This window comes from Nerophis ophidion, linkage group LG05, assembly GCF_033978795.1.
Source record: "Nerophis ophidion isolate RoL-2023_Sa linkage group LG05, RoL_Noph_v1.0, whole genome shotgun sequence".
Lineage (NCBI taxonomy): Eukaryota > Metazoa > Chordata > Actinopteri > Syngnathiformes > Syngnathidae > Nerophis > Nerophis ophidion.
In genome coordinates, this window is record NC_084615.1 from 67608504 (window position 1) to 67621260 (window position 12757).

Sequence of the window (12757 nt, forward strand, 5' to 3'; positions counted from 1 at the left end):
GCCTTGTTTAATTGTTTGGTTGTCAAATGTTAGAGTTGTATTATTAAATAGAGTTCGGTGTCTAGCAGGACCGATAATCAGCATTTCTGTTTTTTTGGCGTTGAGTTGCAAAAAGTTAGCGGACATCCATTATTTAATTTCATTAAGACACGCCTCCAGCTGACTACAATCCGGCATGTTGGTCAGCTTTAGTGGCATGTAGAGTTGGGTGTCATCAGCATAGCAGTGAAAGCTAATACTGTATTTGCGGATGATGTCACCTAGCGGCAGCATGTAGATGCTGAAGAGTGCAGGGCCAAGGACCGAACCCTGGGGAACTCCACACGTTACCTTAACGTAGTCCGAGGTCACATTGTTATGGGAGACACACTGCATCCTATCAGTAAGATAAGAGTTAAACCAAGACAGGGCTAAGTCTGACATACCAATTCGTGTTTTGATACGTTCTAATAAAATATTATGATCGGCGGTATCAAAAGCAGCGCTAAGATCGAGGAGCAGCAACATAGATGACGCATCAGAATCCATCGTTAGCAATAGATCATCAGTCATTTTTGCGAGGACTGTCTCCGTGGAGTGATTTGCCCTGAAACCGGATTGAAAGGTTTCACATAGATTGTTAGACGCTAAGTGTTCATTTAACTGCTCCGCAACAATTTTTTAAAGGATTTTTGAAATAAAGGGAAGGTGAGACACCGGTCGGTAGTTTACCATGAGGTCAGGATCGAGGTTAGGTCTTTTAAGAAGAGGATGAATAACCGCTTTTTTGAATGCTAGGGGAACTTGGTCAATATAAAGTGTTATAAATTAAATGCAATAATACTAACAAAAATAATAATATTTTTTATAATTACTATTATTCAATACACTTACATTATACTGCTAGTACATGATCAATTGTAATTTATAGTTATATCAATTGACCTATATTCAAGATAGATAATATTGCAACCAGTGAATTGGACACATTAAAAGAGAAGCTCATGTTACTTTTTCCCAAATTAAATAGCCTAAATATGAAGCAGTTCGACATTACTCCAATTTACAAAACTGGGACATTAAAACCTTTTGAATGTCAGATTGTGGAATTAAATTATGGAATTGGTAACGCAAAGAAGTCAAAACATGTACTACTATGATCCAATTTAAAGGGGAACTGCACTTTTTTTTTGCCTATCGTTCACAATCCTTATGTAAGACACGGAGACAGATGTCATTTTTTTTAATGCATTCCAACTCGTATACAAACACTAATAAAAGTCTGCTTACAATGGCGTCAATGGGAGGTTCTTTACTTCGCTCTTACAAACCTCTAATAACCATCAGAAAACTGCCAACACAGTGCCATCTACTTCAATATTAACTATGTATTAGTGATATTGTGCTAAAGTAGACTAAATATTTATAGCAGCGCCGTGATCACAGACCTTGTGTGGCTATGTTGACATCATCGGCTGGTGAGCTGCTTTCTCGCCATGGAGCTTGTGAAAGTTTTTTTTTAGATCATAGTAATGCCTCTCACCTTGGTAGTAGTAGGATAAGGACATAATTCGACAAGGATTATGAGTCATTCTTCATCTAAACGGGACTAACAATGAAAGCAGACATTGTACAGTAAGTGATGTTTAATTATGTTTGTTTACTCTAATGAAGTTTGAAGTGAGTGGTAATCAGTGATGTTGTCATTGGTAAAAGCGAACGTGGTGATGCATTATTTTAATCTGTATTAGTTTATTTGACAAGGACAGTATAATAAACATTGCTACCCATAGGTAATCAATGTCAATGCACATAAGGCTTGTAGACACAGGCTATTTTGCAATACTCATCCCTGGTTAGGCTTTTAAAGAAAAGTTCAGAAAGGTGAGAAACACATACATAATGACTAAGACAAGTACAAAACAATAAAAAGACATAAAAAAATAAATGGTCCTATTTATCCATAGTACATCCAGTTCTAGTGCTCACACGTCTGATTTTCCTTAAGACACTTTTTTAGTTGTGTGGAAAGAAATTTAAAGGCCTACTGAAACCCACTACTACTGACCACGCAGTGTGATAGTTTATACATCAATGATGAAATATTAACATTGCAACACATGCCAATACGGCCTTTTTAGTTTACTAAATTGCAATTTTAAATTTCCCGCGAGTTTCTTGTTGAAAACGTCGCGGAATGATGACGCGTACGTGTGACGTCACTGACTGTCAGGAAATATTAGCAGCTGCACCACTCGCGGCTAAAGGTCGTCGGCTTTAACCGCATAATTACACCGTATTTTGGACATCTGTGTTGCTGAATCTTTTGCAATTTGTTCATTTAATAATGGGGACTATAAAAAACAATGCTGTTGGTGGAAAGCGGTGTATTGCAGCTGTCTTTAGCACCGAGACACAGCCGGTGTTTCTTTGTTTGTTGTGAAGCGGAGCGGTCAAGCGAACATGTTTTCTCTACGTCAACCAGTGTGTTTTTGGATGGGGAAATTGTCATATACATCTTACCGGAGAAATAATTGGATTATTCGTCCTCCTGCAGCAGCGGCAGCTGTGAGCTTGGCTCCTCGGCTTCTCCCTGAGAAACTTTGTGTTCACCGCAGCCATCCGACCTCGAGGTATGTCTTTACAATCTTTAAAATCTCACTAAAACACTATTAACACAATAAGCAGATAAGGGATTTTCCAGAATTATCCTAGTAAATGTGTCTAATTACATCTGAAACGCTCACACTGTTGTCGCCCGGAGCCGTCGCTTTTTTTTCTTCTATTCCTTCACTATCAATAACCTAATCCACAAATCTTTCATCCTTGCTCAAATTCATGGGGAAATTGTCGCTTTCTCGGCCCAAATTGCTCTTACTGATGGTGGCTCTAATTAAAAACAATGGGAATATGTGTGGAGCCATGCAACCAGTGACGTCACGCGCACATACTTCCGGTACAGGCAGGGCTTTTCTATTAGCGACCAAAAGTTGCAAACTTTATCGTCAATGTTCTGTACTAAATCCTTTCAGCAAAAATATGGCAATATTGCGAAATGATCAAGTATGACACATAGAATGGACCTGCTATTCCCGTTTGAATAAGAAAATCTAATTTCAGTAGGCCTTTAATGTCTGGCTGTGACTTTTTTGTGAAATTCTTTAAAGAATGTGCTGCCGTATGCTTAAAATGCATAAATGTAATATGTTATTATAAATGTGCCTGTTACTACATTACACATACTGTATACTTACAGCATGTATATCAAACTTTGATGGAACTGTTTGGATGTTTTTAAGGGCTTTTTTGGCACAATATAGCGACTCCCATTGTAAGACGACTTTTGATCGCATTTATTTACTAGTTAGAATGCATCAAAAAAATAAAAACGTGTGCTTGTGTGACATACAGAATTTGAATGATAGGCACAATTTAAAACAGTGCAGTTCCCCTTTAAGAAACTTTTCAAACTAAAAGTGCATACATATAATAAACGTCTTGAACTTTTTGAAAATATATTATTAATCTTATTAGGTGAATAATAATTAATTCAACTATTTTTTTTTTTATGATAACCGTTGTATTTACAAATCCTTGATGTAAATTGTGTTGCAAATTAAGTACAGGAAGTAAACATATGTCTTAGTAATTCCTATGACTTTAAGACAGGGAAGGATTAAATAAGCTTTGCTTCTTCCTACTCCTTTTTGGGCATGCTGTAATAGAAATGGAAAATATGTGATGTATCATATTAAAACTGTAAACATGTTTGAAATAAACCTCCACCAACCAGTTATTCTAAATATAAAGAACTGTGGTGGCTTTGACTGATAATAATAACAGTCTTCAAAACACGTTTTTTTTTTATGGAACTGGTAAGGTAATGTATGGTCGAGTATTGTTGGCTCAATACCCATGTTGTGGTTTATTTGTTTTAAAGTAACATTGAAAAAGTTTCATAAAGGAACATCATGTGATAATATTTGCACATTTCAACATATCTGAAACGGAGTAGAGAGAAACAAATCTTATATTTAATCCTACCCCATCTTCATGTATTTTACCGATAGCTCATTCACAACATAACTTTTAGTTTTTTGCTTTAATTTTAATTTCACCTCATAGGAAGAAAAGTTTTGGGGGAACAAGTATCACGTGATAATATATTGGTTAAAGTCAATGAATATTTTGTATTACTTAATGCACATCCTTTATTCAGACAAAGTACAGTTACAGAAAAACAAATTATCATATACATATATTTTCCATTCAGCCATAAGGTTTAAATCCATGCTGGCAAGGACACAACTTAATTAATCATGTTTGTACTGAGCAGGCGAAGCCATTTTATTCATTATTTTTTTATTTGCATAGTAATAATAGAAACACATACAACTGAACTCAGTCATACTGTTACAGCTTAAGTTTTAAGACAATGGATTTAAACAAGGTTGAACCAAACCCCTCAGGGAACTGAATAAGCCGAAAAAAAAACAGGCTGCTCACCTAAGGAGACAACCAATCAAACGAGACTGGGGGCGTTTCCGGGAGGCCGATAAAGCAGGTATGACAGGTGACATGTGAACATAAAGCAAGGGCAAAACGGACAAGCAAGGACAGCAGTTTGGATCAGCTTGCTACCTCCAACAGTTTCATAAACTGAACGCTCTCGTCAAGGTAAGAAAAAACCCTGCTTGACAATGTCTACATTTGAGACACAGGACCAGTCTCCACCACGTTGTGGCCCTCAATTTCCGAGCCTCGGCCAGGAGCCTCCTGAACTCAGCTTGTACAGTGACTGCTACTACCCTCCGCCATCGCTGCCAAGTCCTCAGCGTACCACGCCGACATCATACGAGCTGGGCGACTTCAGCACGGCCTCCGCTAACCCTTACCTTTGGTTCAACGGCTCTGGGATCAACACACCATCATACCTGACCACCAACGGGCCACCGGGCAACCCCGGCCCTCCCTTTGTCCCGCAGCACTACGGCATGCAGAGGCCTTACCTCGGTGCTACAGGTGCTGGAGGCCCAGGAGGGGAGTTGAGCTGGTTTTCCCTGCCTTCACAAGAGGACTTGATGAAGCTGGTCCGACCCCCTTATTCTTACTCCGCTCTCATCGCCATGGCTATCCACGGAGCACCAGACCGCAGGCTGACCCTGAGTCAGATCTACCAATATGTCGCAGACAACTTCCCTTTCTACAACAAGAGTAAAGCAGGCTGGCAAAATTCCATCAGACACAACCTGTCACTGAATGACTGCTTCAAAAAAGTACCGAGAGATGAAGATGATCCAGGTAATATTTTGAGATGTATGCCTTTCCTTTGTTATGCAGCCTATGTCTTATTGAAATATCCTAATGTATCCCTATCCTTTTACAGGCAAGGGCAACTACTGGACACTCGACCCCAACTGTGAAAAGATGTTCGACAATGGAAACTTCCGTCGCAAAAGAAAGAGAAAGTCAGACTCCCTTTCTGGTGTGGAAGGTGGTTCAGGGGCCACTGAGTCAGGTGAGAGTGACAGGGGAAGTCCCAAGCTCTCTGCCAACTCTGCCCTTAACATCTCCCCAACACCGGACAGAATTCCTTCACCGTCATCGTCTGGTGCTACACCTTGTCTAAGCAGCTTCCTATCCGAGATGTCCGGAGTGACTGCTGGATCTGCCAATGATGTGGGAGGTGATGGCTTGATCCGACCCCTGCAGGTCAACATCCCCATGGATGGGCCTCACAGGCTTCCACAGCCTGGAAGTTTTAGTAGCTACTCCCCAAACTCAGCTGGCCGAGAATGGCTTCAACAGGTGCAAGCTTCCCCTGTGCTCTCCTCTTCACCCACCCACTCTTCACTGGGGTACTCAAGTCCAATCCTGAGCCAGTACAGTGGGTCCAGCGGACACTTCTACCCCCCGCTGGGCTCAACGGGAATCATCTATCACCGCGAGGGCACTGAGGTTTAACATAAGGGGAGGGACAACTGGTCGTACTTTCTTTTGCAGTAGAGATCCAATGTTGTTTTGAGATACAAAACAGCCTTAGCATGTTTGCGCTGACTGAGACAGTTGGTCACAAGAGCGTGTGACAGCAGACGAGCACACCTTGATTCCCACAGGAACAGCCGAGTCAGCAGCGGAGGGCTGAAACTGTCTGAGAGTATCAACTCCGATGTCAGCTTTTTATCCCAACCAAACGCTGGTGTCTATCAGAGCTGACTCAATTCTAACTGATCTGATCTGCTGACATCAGTCTGTTCCACACAACTGTCTGTGATTCTTTGATGGTTATCACACAAACACAACGTAGGCAGCACATTTAGAAGGTGCTTCATTACACATTTGTCTACATCTTGTGTTGCTTCTGCTTTTATAAAAACATTTTTTTCGGTAAAAATCTTATGAAGTTACAAAAGTCTTGTTGAATGTGTCTTGCAATGTTAATCATTTATGTTACTGGTCTGTTTGTAAAGCTGTTAATATTCATAATGTAATGTAATGCTATGTTGTGTTTTTGATATTAATAAAATGCTTTCGACTTTGACAGTTGCATTTTTTTTATCAACATGAGAACAGTTTTTGCATTGTTCAAAAATAATAACAAATTGTGAACCTAAAGTAGAACTGAAAACAAGAACAGAATGACAGAAAAAAAGCCCTGCCAGGGAAAGAGATGACCAGTATAGAGTAAAAGCAGCATGTAAGTGAAACCTGATCCTTGTGTGATGGATTGTTTAACTGATTCTTCTCAATGATAAAAATGCACATTCCCATGCTAACCCTCCACCCCTTAACAACTTAATACCGTCATCGTGCTTCTGCATACTGCTGACTGAATGTGGCATTACTCACCATCAGGATCAATTGTGACAACCTTCTCAAGGTTTTGCAAGTAAGTGCTGACAAAGCAATCATGAATTTTAATGGATAATTAACCATCAAATTGGATTATAAATTAAATCTAAAGAGTACTATAAAGCAGGGCTAATCAACTAAACTGTTTTGGGAGCCAAATTTCCAGAACGCTAAGGACGGGGAACATGACTTTTTCCTCCACTGTTATTCTTGTTTTGAGAACCGGCATCCTTTCACAAAACATGCACCCAAAACATGCACCTGGGGATAGGTTGATTGGCAACACTAAATTGGCCCTAGTGTGTGAATGTGAGTGTGAATGTTGTCTGTCTATCTGTGTTGGCCCTGCGATGATTTGGCGACTTGTCCAGGGTGTACCCCGCCTTCCTCCCGATTGTAGTGAATATTTTTTTTTTTTTTTTTTTTGTCAGAGTACACAAAAGCCATGATATGCAAAATGAAAGTGTCCACTGCAGTGGACGCTGACCTTTCTGAGGTAGAAATGTCAATGCAAGGATCGGCCAATGTTCCTCCATCCAACAGGAGAGTTCTAGTGTTTTTAGGAATGTGCTGCAAAAATGCCACTCTCCCATGTTTTGAACTGAACTTTGGCCGATCTTGTACCATTCGGGGGCCGGAATTGGCCCCAATGGCCACTAAATCTAATATTCCATCCAACCCTTAAACATGTGAAAGCAACAGACAAAAAGTCAAAGACAAAAATATTTTATTGTCAAACTGGTGGCAGTCATTAAGACCTTCAATAAACAACAATGCCATAAAAAAGGTACAACTGGATAAAAAAGCATATGAAATTCCATCCATTTCCTACCGCCTATTCCCTTTGGGGTCACGGGGGGCGCTGGTGTCTATCTCAGCTACAATCGGGCGGAAGGCGGCGTACACCCTAGACAAGTCTACAACTCATCGCAGGCATATGAAATTGAAATCTGCAAATTAAATGTCTCAGAAAACAGCTTTGGCAAGTTTGCTTAGCAAAATTACTCAATCTGTGATTTATGGACACATTATCAACACTGATATTACTGTACCATACTTGTTTCTGCACACACATACACATTCAGTAAAGTCTAATTTGATGGATGTCAGCCTGAAGCCTTTATTTACCCTGAAACACAGGCAGCATGACATTCATTTACACTAAACACAAAAAGAAAGAGAAACACTGAAACAAAGACAGAAAAAAAGTGAGAGAAGTACGTAAAAGAAGGAAAGGTTTAAGTGGAATTTAACAACCTGATGGTTTGAGGGCGAAAAGATCAGAAAGATAAAATTTGCATAAATGATTGAATAACTATGAGAATGTATTAAGTCAGATGAAAGTCAGACTTGATTAATTCGGTTTCAATTCCTGACGAATATCCTGTCATTTGTGGGGGAATTGCGACCAAGGCAATTTCATATGCAAATACTTGCAGTTTTCACAATGGATCAGAGCCATTTCAATGAAGGAAAGAGACTTGAAGATGAGTGTGCAAAGTATTATGAAACAGAATCACCGTCTAAACATGCTTGTTTTGCTATCCACAATTTGAATACATATGTTTTTTTATTCTTTTTTTACCCCGCCCTACTCCACATCCTGTTCAGACTTTGAACCGACAGGTGAACAATGTGGCATCAAGAATATACGGGTGGCGTTATTTATCCAAAATGAGCTCTTTCCGCCCATACGAACATGACAGAAATACTCCATTAACACGGGAAGTCACTTCCTGCTGTCTCATTTAAACTGCTTCAACTAACCAATGCAAATTTGGAGTTATTAATCCAAATGTCGGATTTCAGAGTACTAAGCTTCCCAGGTGTACTTTTTTTTAATAAGGCACGGCAGGTAAAAAAAAAAAAAACACAGAAACCATAAAATTCCTATAACCTATTGCAGTGGTTCTCAAATGAGGGTACGCGTACCCCTGGGGGTACTTGAAGGTATGCCAAGGGCTACGTGAGATTTTCTTTAAAAATATTCTAAAAATAACAACAATTCAAAAATCCTTTATAAATATATATTCATTGAATAATACTTCAACAAAATGTGAATGTACGTTCATAAACTGTGAAAAGAAATGCAACAATGCAATACCCAGTGTTGACAGCTAGATTTTTTTTTGTGGACATGTTCCATAAATATTGATGTAAAATATTTCTTTTTTTGTAAAGAAATGTTTAGAATTAAGTTCATTAATCCAGATGTATCTCTATTACAATCTCCAAAGAGGGCACTTTAAGTTGATTACTTCTATGTGTTGAAATATTTATTTATAATTGAATCACTTGTTTTTTTTTTCAACAAGTTTTTAGTTATTTTTATATATTTTTTTCCAAATAGTTCAAGAAAGACCACTACAAATGAGCGATATTTTGCACTGTTATACAATTGGATTAATCAGAAACTGATGACATAGTGCTGTATTTTACTTCTTTATCTCTTTTTTTTTCAACCAAAAATGCTTTGCTCTGATTAGGGGGTACTTGAATTAAAAAAATGTTTACAGGGGGTACATCACTGAAAAAAGGTTGAGAACCACTGATCTATTGCCCTGAAATGAAATGATTTCCAAATTATTGTACTTATGCATTCAATATTTACATATTATTTAGTCAATTATTTTATGTTGCTACTGTCAGGTCATCAATCATGCGTCAATGTCTTTTGCCTCTTTCTACGACGTATCACTTGTCATCTAAGAATATGTTTCAATATGTTCCAATTTGAAATTGGGAGTGTTTTTTTTTTAATTTTTGTCATTATCATAAATATCCTCTCCCATTGGCATAATGACAATAAAGACTCTTGAATCTGGAATCATGCATTATTTTTTGACATGTCATAGGGATCCTTTGATTCAAGGACGCAGCATCCAGCCCTCCATCTATCTATCCATCTATCACCCGCACCTTCCTTGCCTTAGGCGTTGAAATTATTGCTCAATACTGCAGTCATCAAAATAAAATCTAATAAATCCACACCCTCACCTGCTGCCTGGCTTGTGGCTATTTTACACACCTGTCGAACTGACTGAATTTGCCCAAACACGCATTGTTGATACATGTATGTGTGTACGTAGCAGAAGATGTTTATATCATAAACTAAGAAGGAAAACGATTATCTCTGTGTGAGTTTGTAGTCTAGCAACAGTGTAATACATTTCTTCTAAGCCCTGGCAGGCAGCGAATCTGTTCAAATTAATGCAAAAAGGGTTGTTGTTGTTCTTTTGCTAGCTCAATACTATCAGAACCAGAATCCTAACTGTCCTAGTACCAAATCAACCCAAAACACAGGCACGTACGACTTCTGTATTTACTAAAACAGTCATGTCCTATCAAAGCTGTTTAGTAAACGGCAGGGGAAGACGTCAAGCCTGGAGAAATGCGGTCATGCTCAGTATTCCAGCAAGGAGTGGGCTCAGGATTTACCAGCTCAGTGTTATGTGTAAACATCCACACACACTCCTGACACACGTATGCAGGTTATGAAAGCACCAAATAATGTGCCCTTGGTCTGCAACTTTTGCGCTCTTTAAAGGTCAATGGAACACATGCACAATGTCTTTGAGCACAGCTCGGAGTCTGCCTGCTCTAAAAGCTTGTAATTAAAAAAATAAAATAAAAAAATAGCAATAGTTTTCTACAACTAAATTCTAGTTATCGATCGATACATTCCATTACCCCTTACCAACCATTTCAGTCCCCCAAAAATGTTCTGCTTTAGAAGAATTCCAGTAAATTTTCCAAAAAAAAGCAGTATCCTCTTAGTAATGTCCATCCCTGTCAGTCCCTGGAGAGCAAAGTCGTGAGTGTTCTCGCCTTCCTAAACATGGCTTATATACACGATTTGGGGAAAAGTGAAGTTTAAAGACAAACACAGAGCACAGAGAGTGGCTGTGTATATATGAATCATTGCTAGTTCACCCTAAAATATTTTCCATGTCAACATGCAGTAAACATGACGATATGAGGAGGGCTTTGCAGGAAGAGAGAGGGAGAAAGCCCTAAAACTGAAGTGGACATCTGTTGTAGTTGAACTCATTTCTGGATTATTATGAAATTATGGATGGCGTGGCGCAGTGGGGAGAGTGGCCGTGCGCAACCCGAGCGTCCCTGGTTCAATTCCCACCTAGTACCAACCTCGTCACGTCCGTTGTGTCCTGAGCAAGACACTTCACCCTTGCTCCTGATGTGTGCTGGTTGGCGCCTTGCATGGCAGCTCCCTCCATCAGTGTGTGAATGTGTGTGTGAATGGGTAAATGTGGAAGTAGTGTCAAAGCGCTTTGAGTACCTTGAAGGTAGAAAAGCGCTATACAAGTACAACCCATTTATCATTTATGTATGACATTAGTGATAACGTACATATTTATCATGGAGAAACTGTTCGCAGGTTTATCATGTTCAATGTTATATTACATGATATATTTACAAACTGCGTTTCCATATGAGTTGGGAAATTGTGTTAGATGTAAATATAAACAGAATACAATGATTGGCAAATCCTTTTCAACCCACATTCAATTGAATGCACTACAAAGACAATATATTTGATGTCCAAACTGATAAACTTTATTTTTTTTTACAAATAATAATTAACTTAGAATTTCATGGCTGCAACACGTGCCAAAGTAGTTGGGAAAGGGCATGTTCACCACTGTGTTACATCACCTTTTCTTTTAACAACACTCAATAAACGTTTGGGAACCGAGGAAACTAATTGTTGAAGCTTTGAAAGTGGAATTCTTTCCCATTCTTGTTTTATGTAGAGCTTCAGTCGTTCAACATTCCAGGGTCTCCACTGTCGTATTTCACGCCTCATAATGCGCCACACATTTTCGATGGGAGACAGGTCTGGACTGCAGGCGGGCCCGAAAAGTACCCACACTTTTTTTTACGAAGCCACGCTGTTGTAACCCTTTTCTTGATGAAATAAATAGGGGCATCCATGATAACGTTGCTTGGACGACAGCATATGTTGCTCCAAAATCTGTTTGGACCATTCAGCATTAATGGTGCCTTCACAGATGTGTAAGTTACCCATGCCTTGGGCACTAAGGATGCTGGCTTTTGAACTTGGCGCCCATAACAATCCGAATGTTTATTTTCCTCTTTGTTCTGGAGGACACCACGTCCTCTGTTTGCAAATATAATTTGAAATGTGGACTCGTCAGACCACAGAACACCTTTCCACTTTGCATCAGTCCATCTTAGCCAAGCCGGCGGTGTTTCAGGATATTGTTGATAAATGGGTTTGGCTTTGCATAGTAGAGTTTTAACTTGCACTTACATATGTAGCGACCAACTGTAATTACTGACAGTGGTTTTATGAAGTGGTCCTGAGCCCATGTGGTGATATCCTTTACACACTGATGTCGTTTTTTGATGCAGTACCGCCTGAGGGGTCAAAAGTCCGTAATATTATCGCTTACGTGCAGTGATTTCTCCATATTCTCTGAACTTTTTGATGATTTTACGGACCGTAGATGGTAAAATCCCTAAATTCCTTGCAATAGCTCGTCGAGAAATGTTGTTCTAAAACTGTTTGACAATTTGCTTACAAAGTGGCGACCCTCACCCCATCCTTATTTGTGAATTACTTAGTATTTCATCTAAGCTGCTTTCATACCCAATCATGGCACCCACCTGTTCCCAATTAGTCTGCACACCTGTAGGATGTTCCATATAAGTGTTTGATGAGCATTCCTCAACTTTATCAGTATTTATTTCCACCTTTCCCAACTTCTTTGTCAAGTGTTGCTGGCATCAAATTCTAAAGTTAATGATTATTTGCAAAAAAAAAATCATCAGTTTGAACATCAAATATGTTGTTTTTGTAGAGTATTCAACTGAATATGGGATGAAAATGATTTGCAAATCATTGTATTCCGTTTATATTTACATCCAACAAAATGTCACA

At 39.1% G+C, this 12757-nt stretch overlaps 2 protein-coding genes across 8 annotated transcripts in view; one reads left to right on the top strand and one right to left on the bottom strand.

Annotated features, from left to right (window-relative positions):
- Positions 1-12757, bottom strand: part of syce3 (synaptonemal complex central element protein 3) — an 89357-nt gene that overhangs the window by 14275 nt on the left and 62325 nt on the right. The gene's annotated exons all lie outside the window — the stretch shown is intronic.
- Positions 4554-6520, top strand: foxi3b (forkhead box I3b). Of its 2 annotated transcripts, XM_061901839.1 has the most exons (3): positions 4554-5280; positions 5366-5497; positions 5568-5755. In XM_061901839.1, exons 1-3 carry the CDS (start codon positions 4680-4682, stop codon positions 5606-5608), a joined length of 774 nt encoding a protein of 257 aa, XP_061757823.1. In that variant the 5' UTR covers positions 4554-4679; the 3' UTR covers positions 5609-5755. The 2 variants fall into 2 exon arrangements, with proteins under 2 accessions (XP_061757823.1, XP_061757822.1); XM_061901838.1 differs by having other exon boundaries at positions 4555-5280; positions 5366-6520.

Bases quoted from the DNA above. Each gene is read 5' to 3' on its own strand.
- foxi3b (XM_061901838.1), top strand. From the start codon at position 4,680: ATGTCTACATTTGAGACACAGGACCAGTCTCCACCACGTTGTGGCCCT. The intron at 5,281-5,365 runs GTAATATTTTGA...ATCCTTTTACAG, and splicing joins GAGAGATGAAGATGATCCAG to GCAAGGGCAACTACTGGACA.